Here is a 14,273-nt window from a genome sequence, read left to right as displayed (position 1 = left end):
AGCCTTGTTTTAAGATACTCTTCACCTTCCATAACTTCAACCTGCTTTTGTTCCGCCTTTTGACCTGTATGTGTCCAACTCCAGCAGTATTACTCTAGGCTCCCTGAAGCTTTCTCACGTGGTGCCAACTCATTGGATCCAATGTGTTGTGTAGAAATCACAGGCTGTTTCATTCCTTCACTTCCAGTATAACTCACTGCCCTTCTGTCCTTGTGTGCCTGGCTGGATTTTCTGCTCACTACACTTTTTGCTACAGAGTTCCTGGGTACCACAGGTCATGTTCTGAGTATCTAGGAAAAGCTGCTGGTGGCACTGCCTTATTTCTTTTAACAAGGTACTCTGTAGGTATATCACCTGTAGTTTGTTCTGCTGAGACTAATCCCTCCGTAATTGCCTCTTTAAGTGTCTCATAATGATGAGATACATGAGAGATTGGATCTGTCCTCTTTTGTCACGCTTCCAGTTTGACGCTTTTGTGTCGCGCTATGGTCTTAATTGCTTCTACAACATGAATGATTTCTGACTGTGGTTGTCCCAAACATGTTTTCTGAAATGCTGTGTAAAGCTTTTGCTCCTTCCATGTGGGTGCCAGACTAGGTTCACAAAGCACGCATATTCTTTCTACCAGATGACAGAAAATACTGCACAACAAAGGCAGATCCTAGCAGTGGTTCCTCCTTTCCCTGATCCCTGGTATAGACATACTTAAACCAGACTGGCTTCAAACATGAGCATCTAACAAGCTGAAGATTTGTTGGCAAGTGCTTTATAAAAGCACTATAAAATTCTGGTGTGTTGTAAAATCATAAGCATTTATAAAATCTATTATAAAAGTCTGGCTGATCAGCTCCCCTTTCTCAATGGCAGAGGTTAGTCAGATGTTAGAAATGGAATCTGCCCAAAGATCAGAGTTGTAGGCTCAAGGCCATGGAAGATACAGGTTCACACCTGTGTTGCTGGATTTGTTCAAGGCTCTTGAATCCGCCCACACAGCCGTATGAGAATAACCAGATGTACTGAACGTACTGTTCAACTTCTGCCCGCTCTTCCAAAATCTGGAGTGGCTCCTACAGAATTCCTTCAGGCTTCCTGCTGGTGGCTCAGCTTTGCCACCCCACTGAAGCTTTTCTGGGAATGTCACTGGTTTAAAACAAACTACAAACGAAGCATAGCTACAGCATGAAGTACACTATAATGTTAAAGATGGTTTGAGGGGAAACTCCTTTAAGCACTCAAGTCTGCAGTGCTTCACAGGTTTTTTTAAAGTATTGAAACACATTAAGAATGTGTATTTATGATTTTTACCTGTATCGATGGCTGCAGTTTTGGTCATTGTTGCTATTGATTTAAAGTACATGTTCATATTCTTAAATCTCATGTGAGCACTTTAAGAATGAAAATGTTTATCACTTAAGTATTGACAAGTAACGTAAACTCTCCATTTTGCCTGGCACTGAATTAGTTATGCCTAACACACTATTTCAGGTTTTGTTTGTAATGTGCACACTAACAACAAATGATCATTAGTTTCTTTAATTCTTCCCGCTCACTGCAATGTCTCACAGAATGTCCTCCTTGATATGATCCTTTGGAAGGTTGTGTTCAATCGAGACAAACAAGGAGAATATCGCCTCACCATACCCCAGCCGCCTCAGGTTGGAGACTAGTATTTTGCTGTCATCATTTGAGTGCATGCAGATGAATTCAGTTTTGTCTTTTTTATGATCTCTAAGTGTCTGTTGCCTTATCTTAAGCTTAAGACTGTTTAAATTAGATTTCTGTAACTTGAATATTAAAAGGAAAGGCTTCTGGTTTTATATTTTTCTCCTTGTTGGCACTTAAAGAATTTAGCTCTGTATACAAGAACTGTGAAGCAAACCCATAGGATTGCTTTTAAGACTTTTCGCACTTTATCTTCAGTTTGCACATTAGCAAATTTTACTTGCATTGTCACAAGTTGGTATGCTAGGACTGGAGAACATCTTGATTTGCTTGGAAGCAGAATTGCTGATGCTGGGACTAATCCAGTTCTTTATTAAACTAATTCAGTTTAGGGTTTTAGAACATTGTCTTGTGAGAGCAGTAATTTATAGCATGTACAAATGAAACAAAACAAAATGGCAAATGAAAGTATGTTATTACTACTTCAGATGGTTTAGGAGACTGAAGGATTTAGCTTCTGCTTTTCAGGTGACCACGAATCTTGGTCTGGTCTGCCCCTCTGTCAGTAATACATGAAGGAAAACTATGTGAATCCCATAAAAAATAGCTTTTTTCTTTTTAAGCCTGTTGGCTTATTACATTTAGCTGGTTGTACATTTGTTCTTGTTAAAATTACAATGGTTTATTTCTCAGTACTAAATTTTATTAAATGCATTCACTTCAGGTTTACATTTATCCTTTTGAGGCTGTTTAAGAAAAGATTGCTTTGTGTTCACTGAAGAATGGAAGTTGAACTTAAGGATCATGTTTGGTTCAGTTCACCAAGTGATAGAAATTCGGAGTATGAAGAAAACCATAGAATATTATATGTCCATTAAAATATCAGCCCTGCAGACTACAGGTGCTCTCTGAGGCATGAGAGGGATCCAGTCCTGAGAACGAGGAATGGTGTTTCTCTTCTCCAGCTAGTTAAGTTACGTGCTTTTAGGACTGGGAGCAGAAAAATAGGAAGGAAGACTTAAGTTCAGTGATTTGTGTCTGTTTTAATAACTATTAATACCTGTAGGACTTAAGTTTCACAGTATCAGCAAGTTAAATTCTGCCACTTTTGGCTGGCTGCCTGCCTTCAGTTAAACAATTGCTTAAAAAGTGTTTTGAGACTCTGGGAATTTGACTGCTTTTTCCAGACCAGGCTTTTATTCTTCAGTAGTAACATCATTTAATGGTGACTGTTACATCTGTGTTTATTGAAACTATTATGAAATATGCATAAAAGCTGGTGGTGACCTTAGGTGTTAGAATAATGCAGAATACTTGGTTTTTCTTAATGTTTTTTAAATGTCATTGCTACCATAGTATAGAAGAGATGACACAACAGAAGAGTTCCTGTACTACACTTTCTAGGTCCAATGTGACAATGAAATAGTAAATTAGAAACTAAAATCATAGTTTTTCTTCTAACGATTTACTGTACTGTTAGTTCTATTCAATTTTTCTTATGATAATCCAGTTTTCAAATCTGTTCACTTCTGCAGGAGGCTGTGGACCGCTGTGGAGTCTGTTTCCTTTCTTCCCTGTTTGGTTGTAGAGAGAAGACACCAAAAGCCAAGTATATGCATCTAGCTCAGGAACTGCTGGTTGATCCAGAGTGGCCACCAAAACCCAGAACAACAACAGAAGCGAAAGTACCATCCCAAGAAAATGGTTCCTATCAAATCATCACTGTAACGTAACAGTGGATCTTGCTGGCATGTGTCTTTAGTAGTATTCAGAAGAATGTAATTTTCAGGCTTTATTTGAAATTGCAGTATACTAAATGTCAAATTCTAATGCAGATATTTCCAACTCTTTTGTCTCTCTGAATACAAAGTTCAGAGCCAGACATCTTATGGCTATAAATTTTAAAAATGTAGGTTACCTTAGGCAGAACAAAAATGATTGTTTCCTTCCACCTTCTTTCAAATCTCATTATTCCTAAGTGAGATGTATTTGAAGGTTTAAACTGCAGGGCAGTTAAAACAGGTTCACTTTATTTGCCTGGAGTATCTTAATCATTGTTCTAACCTGCTTACTTGGGCACGTGTTCATGTAAACCCTATGATGTAATGGTGTCATGGTAGTACTAGAGGCACATAAGAACCTTGTCATGACCTTTTTTTTTTTTTTTAATATTCATTGTTGGAAAGCTTTGTGCCTCAGAACGGTTCTAAAGTTTTCGTGTGTGTACCTCTGGGTTTGTCCCTACTAGTAAGGAGTGTTTCCAGGTGTAAAGTTTGGATTTTAGGTTTTAATTCTTTAGTCTGCCACAGCAGGAATGGGGAATGCTATAAAAGCAATATGCTCTGTCCTTAAGAAGAAAGCACATTGCTTTCAAGTGGGTTCTTAGCTTCTTTCCTAGCTAACCCCAAGGAAGGGCTTAGGTGGCCTCCTCCAGAGGAGGCATTTGGCTACACTCTAAAGTTTTTGGAGAAGGAAGGCTGGAGAATCTTAATGCTTTCTTCTGTCTCATGTTTTATTACATTTAGCTATGCATTTCTTCACAGACCTTGCTATTTCCAGCAGAAGGGTTGGATTATCCCTTTGTGGACCATGTTTTATTTGTAAATCTTAAGATGATTTTCCTATGTACCTTGAAGTAGTAAGGCCAGAGTTACTGCTGCAAGGGAAATGGGGGTGGGAGGGAGGAATATTTTCACATGCCCATGCTTGGATTTGTGCATGTTAAGAACATATGCATTTCATAGAGTCTGCCAGTGTCTTAAGCTCTGTATGTAGCTGTATGAAACAAAATTAAGAGAAAATAGATGAGCTAAAACCTGTCTTGTTGCAGAACTATAAGGCTTATGTGGATTTTTATTTAAAAAAAAAAAAAAAAGAAAAAAGAAAAAAGAAAAGCTTGCATCACCAATAATGCTGATTAAGCGCTTGGGGTAGCGATACATCATTTTGCCATTAGGTGGTGTCAAAACACAAGACCACTAGAAGAATAGATCTGCAGAGATGTAGAGGCAGGCGTTGTCTTCACGTGCAAAGCTTAAAACCTTTTTTTTTTTTTTTTTTTTTAAATTTACCTTTTTAAAATTTAAAATTACTTATCTCCAACCCATCTTCAACTTGCTAAACTTTCAGCAAAGTAGTCTTTGGTGTCTTTGAGAAGATGATAAAAATATCAACTCTTGATTAGTGTGTTTTGACCAGATGCAACTGACTGGTTCAGACACCTCCAAGCTTTGGGAGGGGATCTGCGATCTGGAGAAATCACAATTCTGTAGAATCTTAAGAGAAGGAAGCCGGGTCCTTTAGAGTAGTTGTGGAAGGGGGGCACCGAACTCCCTGGCCGGCTGGGATCCATTTGAATTGTGTGTATTCTGATGATGGAATTTGAGGTTTTGGTTTTGTGTTTGTTGTTGTTTTTTTTTTTTTTTTTTTTTTTTTTTGTTTTGGTATGGTGGGGTTTTTTTGGTTTTTTTTGTTTGTTTGTTTGTTTTTTAAATTCCTGTGGAGACGATTCCATTCCAGCATTGTTTTAATAAGGGGAATTTTTCAGGTCGGGCCTAATTCCCTTGTGCTGTTCTGTAAGGCAGTATGGACAGTCCCCCCTCACTGCTCACGTTATGGTTTCTGCAGTGTTGAACATACTGTGCCAATGGGGAATTTAAAAGTGGTGCTAAATGGTTTGGAAGACTTTTTCCTATAACTTGGGGGTTTAAGTTATTAGCACTTGCTCCTCAGAAATAGTATGCATATAGTGTACTATCATCTAGTCCAGCTGTCAACTCTTTTCCTGATTTTTTTTTTTGTTGTTCGTTTTTGAGGGGTGGAGCAGGAGGAAGGGGGGAAGTGGTTTTCTTAACATTCATTCAGCAGAGCAATGTAAAAGTCTTATCCTGGCTTCTTAGGGTCATAAAGATCGAACAACATTGGTAGCTTTTAAGGGGTCTGTGGACTTGGATAAATTTATTAATCATGAACTTGAGTCAGTTGGCTAATTTCTGTCAATGTTGATTTTACAAAATCTTTGTAGCATGGAGTAACTGATGAAGAATAATTCTTAGCTGCGTAAGTAGTATTCAAATTTAAAGAAAAATAATATTTTAGTTGAAAAATATTGTGAAGCTATGCATCTTGGACCTGGGAGCTGTGACATCCTTAAACGCATAAGCTTTTGCTTTCCATTTCATTGACCATTTTAGCTTGGTTGTTCCATCAGAAGTGAAAGAAAAGATACGTGTCTTTCCCTTTTATATGCTTTTGCTTAATACTTTCTCTAAACTGGTAATTTCTCTCAGCTTGTTTAGTTTCTGAAGCTAGTCTTTCAATCTTATTCTAGTTTATTAGACTTACCTAGAAAGTGAGGAGGAAACAGCTTATTAAGGTGGGCTTGTCTTTGGAGAATTTTGGGCAGTATCAGTTTTAGTAGGAGTTCCCTAGATTGAGTACCTAATGGGTCATGAGCCTATTTAAACTTGAATATTTTGCAAACAGGAGCTGGTTTCCTCAAGGTATGTGTTCAGAGTTAGTGAATGTTCTTGAGGTTGCATGCTTGAGCTCTGACCTATTTACTTCTGATGCTTACTCAAGAATAATAAATCGGCTTTTCTGAGAATCCTTCTTGTTGTTGCAAGTTCAGCCACAAACTAAGCTTTTGCATCTTCTGCAATTATTGGGATTCATGCCTTCCTGCCCAAGAGCTGAGTTTGGCCACCTATAATTTTTCTCATTTTGAGCAGTTTAGTTTTTCTGGTTTTCAGAAATGCGGCAAACTAGATTTGCACTAGTGTATTCAGTTTCTGCTTTGAAGTAAGATGAAATTCAGTTTGTAGTGAAAAGAATCTCTTCTAATGTTCATCCTGGAAGTCTAAATTCAGGTGAACAGACCAATTTAGTGATCTCCACTAGATACTTGGTAGACATTTTCTTTCTGCTGTATATTTTGGCCTTACATTGAGGAGTTTGATTTATTATTAAATTATTTGTGTATGCAGACTTTAATCAGTACATATTTTACTTTGATGTATCAGGATTTGTAAATATTACTGATTTTTAAATATTATTTATGCACATACTTAAAGGACTGGTCTACCCAGAAAAGCAATTGCTAAATAATAAATGTTACTTTTTAGAAATAAATTGCAAGTTCATGAAATTGTATATCCCTCAGGGTTATTTTTAAAGTTTTTTTTTTTCTCCTCTTCCCTTCAGATTCAATTAGCAGTAACTCTAGTTTCATGTACTATAGAACTAAATCTACTGTAAACAAAATGCTGCGAATAATGCTTGAGTAGAAGCGGCTAAAACACCCACAGAACTGACTGTCCATATTCATCGTAACTTTAAATTGGAAACTCTTACTGTTGCACTTTTAAAAAGTTGTTGGATTTTTAATTCTATTTATTTTTTTCTTTCTTCATGAAGGTTGTGCTGAACAGTCATCCCAAATTGGGTAAATAATCCTGTACTGTATATGTCTATACAGTATAATACTAAGCAGATGTGGAGTCCTTTTTATGCTGCAAATTTTTAATGCTTATGTTGGTCATCACAAAATGAGAGAGCTAAAGTTCTGTAGGATTTCTCCCATGAAATTCTGAATTGTAAACTTAGGCTTTTGTATGTCTAAGGGAAAGCTGTGGGTTTTTGACAATTTTTAGAGTCTTGAATATGTTGATTTTATACAGTAAAGCTTCAGGTTTTTAAAGCTATTTTCAACAAACTGCAGCTTGTTTGATAATTATGTGAACCAGAAACTACTCAGTTTGTCATGAATTCCTCAAGCCTAACACAGATTAAAAGGCTCATCATTACAGCGCTCTCTAGAAGCTCAGCTTCCTTTTTATTTTTAAATCTGAAATGTTACTACATCTTTGTATTTAAAATATGTATTGCTGCTCTAGAATGGTACCCTGTTGTCAAGAGGCATACATAAATAACTGTACAATAGAATTGTAAATAGACTTGTAAATCATTTTTGTGACTGAAGCTCTTTGAAAATAAAATTAAAATGAACAGATATTTTAACTCTTTTCATTAGTTTCATGAAATTGTTTTTTTAATTATTCTTTATACAATTAGATCCAAAGCTTGTTGAAGCATACAGACTTACTCCCACTGACGGCATGGGTATCTTGTTCAGTGCCTCTGTATTTTTGAAGATGGGTAGAGAAGTATGCATGCTGTGTGTTAGCAATGCATACGGTAGCACTGCTGTTCTGCAGCAGGATAATATTGACCGTACTTTTATCTGGCTTATGAGAGCCATTTTACAGCCAGACCTCCTTGTACCTGTGATAGCAACTTGTTTCCACCTTCTGTTATCCAGATGTTCCTTCTGTTCTTTGATGTGTGGGAGGCATTATCTTGAAAAGTCTCTTGGGCAAATGTTCCTGGTTGTGAGCTGGCACTGTTGTCACAGTCATCTTCAGAAAAATCACACAGAAACGAAGGTGTCTTTTTCCATCCCGTGTCTCACCTTCTGTTTAAACATTCATTAACAGAGCACATGGTTTTAAACTTGAAGATAAGATGTTTGAAACACGGGGTTACTTCATTACAAAAATTTAATCTTTTAATTTCAAGCTAGTATTTTGAAAACTTAACGCTTTTCTCTCTTCAGAATCTTGCAGGCTTTAGGTTTTGTTGGCCTGTGACTACAGAAGACTTGGAGGAAAAACAGAAGGCAAATGGGTCAACCCTGGTTTGCTTAGCCAAAGGGTTAAGTAGAAAACTCTTCGTTCCTTACTCAAATTGCTTTGATTCCAATCCCGCAAGAAAGTAAAAGTCAGAGCAGCCTTGTGAAGGTACATATCAATCACTTGGTTGTTTAAAGTACATGTGTCCACTCCTTCAAAACCTAATGCACCTGTGGAGCAGACTGTGGTGAAACTAAGTGTCTAACAAATTTGAAATTTCTTTCTGATCATAATTCATGTTGAAATACAGATTTCTGACTCTAGCCAGATTTGCATTGGGTTGGTTGAAGCACATACTCTAATATTACTGTCAAGGAAGCTACAAGTGTTTTTTGTGCTGTTGCACGTGTGGCTTCAAACTTTCTCCTGTTTTGTGAGTGGTCTCAAGTTCTACTTTAGGAGTTACATACAACCTATGGAAGCTGGTTGCTTACACAACTAAATGTAGGCAAAATCTGCTCTGAAGCTTAAAATATTCTTTGGCCGTTCACAGTAGTTATGCAAATATGGGTGAAAGTGTTATCTACAGGATGTGTTTTGCTGTTTTACTTCCCATTTAAAGTGCAGAATCATGGTGAAGCCTGGTTGCCTGCTATGCTCCTAGTAAGTTCCTCTAAAAAGCAGGTAAGTTTCTAAGGTACAGTTCACAATTCCTTTTTCATGCTCATATGAGTTTAGGAACTTGGCAAGAAAGTAAAAAAGTTAAGCGCCATAGTAAATGATACGTGTGCTCAGTATCCTATGAAACTATGTGCAAAACTGATTTGTGACTTTTAATATTTTGACAGTATTAATGTATTGCTTCTGGCATCCTTTCATAGTCTTGAGAAACATTAAGGGGGTGGTAGAAAGAGGCTGTAGACCAGAACATGGTAGGTGACCAGCCAGGCTGGTGTCCCTTCTGGAATGGCAGGTGTCTCACATGAGGGTTGGAGAAAATTTTAATGCACGGGAATGTATAAATATTACCCTTAGGTGGATCTTACTGTGTTCTCTACTACTAAAATCTTCAATTGTGGAAGTTTAAATATTTCTTCAAAAAATACCATTAGCAGCTCTAGATGTTTGAGATCCATGGGATTATCCAGTTCCTGTGCCAGTCATATGCTTGTGGCCTTAATCTCTTGCAAAGAATTTGTACCATTCCATTGTTTGTTTGTGAAAATGTGTGTCTTCTGGCACTTCTGAGTGTCTAACCTTGTCTCCTTGAATGCTCTTACCTTTTGTTATGAGACAGGAAAATGGACATCCCCAGTCTACAGACTCTGGCCTGCAGTCATGCCCTCTGAGGGACCTGCATTGGCAGTCTGTAGCATAACAATTTGTTGTGGTTTTGTTTTGTTTTGTTTTTTCCCCATTTGGTTCTCTAGCTCCTTATTTCTCTCGTCTCACTGAATCCTGTAGTTCTGCTGTGGTCTTGGGTTGAGTTGGTGCAGGTTGAGATGCCAGTTAGGGCTTGAAACAGCAATTACCCGGTGCGTTTCTGCCCCGCGTGGAGGGTTGTGCTCCTGCACCACACAGAAGCAGCTCGCCGGCTGCCAGCTCTGCGTGCTGTGGGCTGTAGGCTGCGGTGCATGCCCTGGGTGCGCGGGGATGTGCTCCTCAGCAGCGTGCTGAGCTGGGGATAGGTAGGATCAGGGACAGGCTGGCCTATGAGTTCCTCTATTGAGGTGAAGGCATCACTGGGTTATGTGAGATGGTCAGTTTTGGAGTCGGATGGGGGGGTTACTAGGAGGGCGAGATTCTCTGAAACATTCTTTTTTGACATGGAAAAGTCCTTTGGAAGGGTGAAATCTCAAGGCCTTTTTTTGGTGACTTACGGTCTCATTAACAGAGTCATAGAAAGGCCAGTGAGAGCTTGCCTTGCAGCACCACGTTGCTGGTAGTTGATACCACTAGGCGCCGTGTCCTTCCTGAGGAAGGGAGGCAGATTTCACCCGTCTTCAGTACCCTGAAACTAACCAAGAATCTTTTTCTGAAGTATTCTTTTGCCTTTTTTTTTTTTTTTTTTGGCACAGCAGGTGTTCTTGCTTCATGGTGGTATGTTCTTGTCAGCAGTTCAGGCACGTGAGAAGCTCTGCTCTCCAACCTGGCTTACTCCTTTTTAGGTGATTGTGTTTGTGCCATGTCTGTTTGTGGGGTTGGTATGGGACAGCTTCATCCTTGCCGCTAGAAAAGGGTATGTTGAGATGGAGCCCTCCTTTCTCCCAGTGTTCTCGGTGCTGAAGACTGACAAGGTGTCAGCTATTCCAGTTAGGTCTGCAGAACTTGTCCAGCTATTCCAGCCGTCTCAGCTGCTGCTTCTCCTGATCAGCTAGGTGCTTGACTTCCAGGTTTCTGATACACTTGGACCTGATGATTTCACTAAGGAAGTATTTCTCAACTGTGGAGGATTTCTGTTTGACTTAGTCTTTTAAATATTATCATTGAAGCTACAACGATTGCTTTCCTGTTCCTTTGCTTGTTTGGAAGTCTATACAACTTTCCAACTTTGTGGTATGTTTCATGCAGATCTACCTTTATTGGTACAGCTTTCTAGCAAACCTCATGGCATTTCTTTCCTCTCATTTCATTGTATTTTTAATACCACTGATAACTTAGTATTGTGTTAAGCTGTTGAAATGAGGCTCATTGGTTATCAGAGGCCCACTACTGTCCTGTGCTGCATGAGCTCTTGTGTGTTATTTCAGGCTACGTCAAAAATAGCCTGTTGCTTCTTGTGTGTTCTTGGGCTGTTTCAAGAAGTGATCACTTGCAAATGCTGACAGATGATTTAACAGAACTGTGTGCTGTTTTGCTTTTGGCCACTTAAAATATAGGACACCCTTTTTACCTCCATTATCTATTTTTGCAGGCTAAATTTTGTTTTTAAACCTCAGGTAACCTACAATAAAAAAATATTGTGGGTGCAGGACCCTTTGATAATTTTTTTTATAGAGTTTCTGTGTGTAACTTAGTATAATGCTTTTCTGTTCAAATAAATATATGCTTCATGACTACTTAAGAGTTCCATCATGATTTTCGTATGCTTTTATTATACTTGCCTAGTACAAATATAAACAGGGAATACTAGATTTACAAAAAAGCTTTATCTGTACTTCTCAGTGTAAGCTGAGCACCTTAGAAATATTTGCAGTCAACGGTAATAGAGATGTTGAAGTTTGCTTTCAAGCCAAGAGAAATTTCGCACACGTTTGCAGGTTTTATGATATATTCACACAACTTTGTTGGCTGCTAAGTTATTAACTACCTGTGATCAAATCCTGACTCTCTCTTATCTCAACAGCTAATGTTTCTGGCACTTCAACAAGGATGTTGGTGTTCTGTTTGTCAGTGATGATCAAGCTTTTCTTCCCGTTGGATGCATCTGTTTGTCCTGAGAAATGCGACTGCTCTTCAAAAAATGCAATTCATTGCTCTGGTTCCCACATAAAAGACCTGGAATTGTTAAATCTGCCGTGCAACATGACAGAAATTCACATAACGGACACGAATGTAACATACTTACAGGATGTTTTTTCTAGGATGGAGGAACTGCAGCATCTCATCTTGTCTTCAAACAACATCTCTCTGATTTCACCAATGGCTTTTAAAGGCTTGAGAAGGCTAAAAGCCCTCAAGTTGCTAGATAATAAGCTGGTCGAACTTCCCTCAGAAGTGTTTGATGACATGGTACAGCTTCAGCAATTGATCCTTGAAAATAACAGGTTGAAATCCATCGAAGAAAATCTGTTTGACAAACTAGCTAGTTTGGAGGAGCTTTTCTTGAACAAAAACCAACTAACAACACTTCCTAGTGGCGTGCTGAAGAAGCTTGCCAAACTCAAAGTACTGAACTTGTCGAGAAATTACTTGGCAGCACTGCCTAGAAATATATTTAGTGCGTTAACCAGGCTTGAGAAGCTGATGTTGTATTTTAACAGGCTGTCTTCAATAGAGTCTGGTATGTTTGATAGCCTGAAGGAGCTGCTGGAACTCTTCCTGCATTCCAATAACATCCAGTCCATTGCCCCTGATGCATTTCATCGTCTTCATAAACTGAGAAGCCTAACGCTCTCCAGAAACAAGCTTGAGGTTTTGCCTCCTAGGCTCTTTCTGCACTTGCATGACCTGTCTAAATTGACCTTGTATAGGAACCCACTGAAGTCTCTTCCAGAAGTATTGTTTGGAGAAATGAGGCATCTTGGTAGCCTGTGGCTGTATTACACAAAGCTCTCAACAATACCAGATTTTGTGTTCAGTAACTTGACAAATTTAGAGCTGCTTGTGCTGAGTTTTAATCCAGAGCTTAGTGTTCTTCCTAAGAATGTATTCAGTGGTCTGAATGAACTGCGGGGCCTTTCTCTGCATACAAATAATATTTCTCGTCTGCCAGAGGGCATCTTCCTGAGCCTTCAGAAACTGCAGAACATTTCCCTTCATGATTCGAGGCTTGAGGCTCTTCCTAGAAACCTCTTTCATAATCTCAAGCACCTTCAGAAGGTGTACCTCAATAGTACTAAGCTGCAGTCTCTTCCTGGAGATTTCTTTACTGCTTTACCTGAGCTGCAAGAAGTCTTCCTTGACAACAACCCTTGGAAATGCGATTGCCAAATTCTTGGCTTCCAAAAGTGGCTCCAAAAGAGCATGGAGATAGTTAAAAATGTGCCATCTCTAATGTGTGACAGCCCACTGGCACTACAGAATATTTCTCTTGTGGCTCTAACAGATCATCACCTGAAGTGCCTGCCAACCACAGCCATTACATACCAGATGTTCAGCTCAGCTTATTCCCAGGCTTCGACTTCTCTTGTGAAGGAGCACTTGACATCATCTTGGGAGACTACTGTAACAGTGGTGTCCAGCATGGGTACCAGCACACCCACATCAATTCCTCTTGCAACTCCAGGTTCTACCTACTCACATGTTCAAGATGTTGGACGGCCTAGGTTTCATTTCTCAGATGCTCCAACCCAAGCTTCTCCCAGTGTCACAGTAGAAACCAGCAGTGTCAGAGGAACAGATTTAACTACTCTTGCCTGGTGGGATGAGCTGACAGCCCGCAGGAGTGCTAAGCCCTATTTTAGTACCAGAATTGCTTATTGTCAGCTGTTCTTGTGCCTTCACACTTTGATTTTAGCACTCCAGAGTGTAACCATTGTGCTCAGTCTGTATGTGATGGGTATAACCAGGGAGCTCTTGCATTCCAGAAATATTCCTGCTCAGCCTGTAGTTCTGATAACATTTTTAAGAAGATCAAGAATACCAGCCAAAGAGAGGATGAGAAGAACTGTTTTGGATGCATTTTGAGCATTTGGGCAGTTCACACTCGATTCGGATATGGATTACAAATCTTCCTAGCAAGAACCATAAAGACCTTGTTTTTACAGCATAATGAAAATGCACTTTGTGTTTGCCCAAAGTGATTGTAATCGCTGTACATTGCTACAGCGCTTGGTGCATGAACCCAGAGGGAGAGCCGAAAGAAAATCTATGGTCACCTCTACGTGCGTGCTCCTAGCTCCCTGCTTTGGACTGCGGCCCTGTCCCTGCCAGACACCACGCCACTGCCTGCTGTCGCGCTCACGCTGCTCAGATGGAAGTGGCATCAACGTAGGGAAGTCTACGTAGGAACACAGCTTTAACCGTGCTTTAAAGGTTGCCTGTAGTATTCCAAATGCTATTATGCCTTATACTGCCTGCAGTGTTTTGTCTCCTTATTGAGAAAAGGAATAGTATTTTTGGAAGGAGATGCTGGAAAAAAAAACTTTTGAAAACGGAGGTGGGGTCAGAATGATATGGTGCAAATGTCTTTCTTAGTTTTTGCTTTCTGTCCTCAGCCCCTTTCCAGGACGTGGCAGGAGGAAGGGGTACCATTTAAAGCTAACAGTGCTTTCCTCTAGCTGAACCAGAGGAAGATAAGTAAGATGCTGGGTAGGAGGC

The 14,273-nt window shown here is 39.4% G+C and overlaps 2 protein-coding genes across 10 annotated transcripts in view; both read left to right on the top strand.

The window, feature by feature from the left end:
* Positions 1-4,316, top strand: part of ATP13A3 (ATPase 13A3) — a 60,257-nt gene extending 55,941 nt beyond the window's left edge. For 7 of the 9 annotated variants that reach the window (XM_082320091.1, XM_082320086.1, XM_082320089.1 and 4 more), the window contains 2 exons: positions 1,566-1,655; positions 3,198-4,316. In XM_082320091.1, the coding sequence (XP_082176217.1) occupies positions 1,566-1,655; positions 3,198-3,395 (288 nt within the window). In that variant the 3' untranslated portion in view covers positions 3,396-4,316. The remainder of the gene's footprint in view (positions 1-1,565; positions 1,656-3,197) is intronic. The other 2 variants (XM_082320087.1, XM_082320090.1) reach the window with 2 other exon arrangements.
* Positions 4,317-5,113: 797 nt separating this feature from the next.
* On the top strand, positions 5,114-13,744 carry GP5 (glycoprotein V platelet). The gene is made up of 3 exons (XM_082320094.1): positions 5,114-5,721; positions 8,276-8,459; positions 11,638-13,744. The coding sequence occupies exon 3, from the start codon at positions 11,664-11,666 to the stop codon at positions 13,638-13,640; it is 1,977 nt and encodes a 658-aa protein (XP_082176220.1). The 5' UTR covers positions 5,114-5,721; positions 8,276-8,459; positions 11,638-11,663; the 3' UTR covers positions 13,641-13,744.
* The last annotated feature ends 529 nt before the right edge of the window (positions 13,745-14,273 follow it).

This window comes from Platalea leucorodia (genome assembly GCF_965183815.1).
Source record: "Platalea leucorodia genome assembly, chromosome: 8".
In the NCBI taxonomy this organism is placed as follows: domain Eukaryota; kingdom Metazoa; phylum Chordata; class Aves; order Pelecaniformes; family Threskiornithidae; genus Platalea; species Platalea leucorodia.
The sequence above is the reverse complement of the archived record's forward strand: the minus strand, read 5'-3'. Positions and strand labels throughout refer to the sequence as shown.

Bases quoted from the DNA above. Each gene is read 5' to 3' on its own strand.
- GP5 (XM_082320094.1), top strand. From the start codon at position 11,664: ATGTTGGTGTTCTGTTTGTCAGTGATGATCAAGCTTTTCTTCCCGTTG.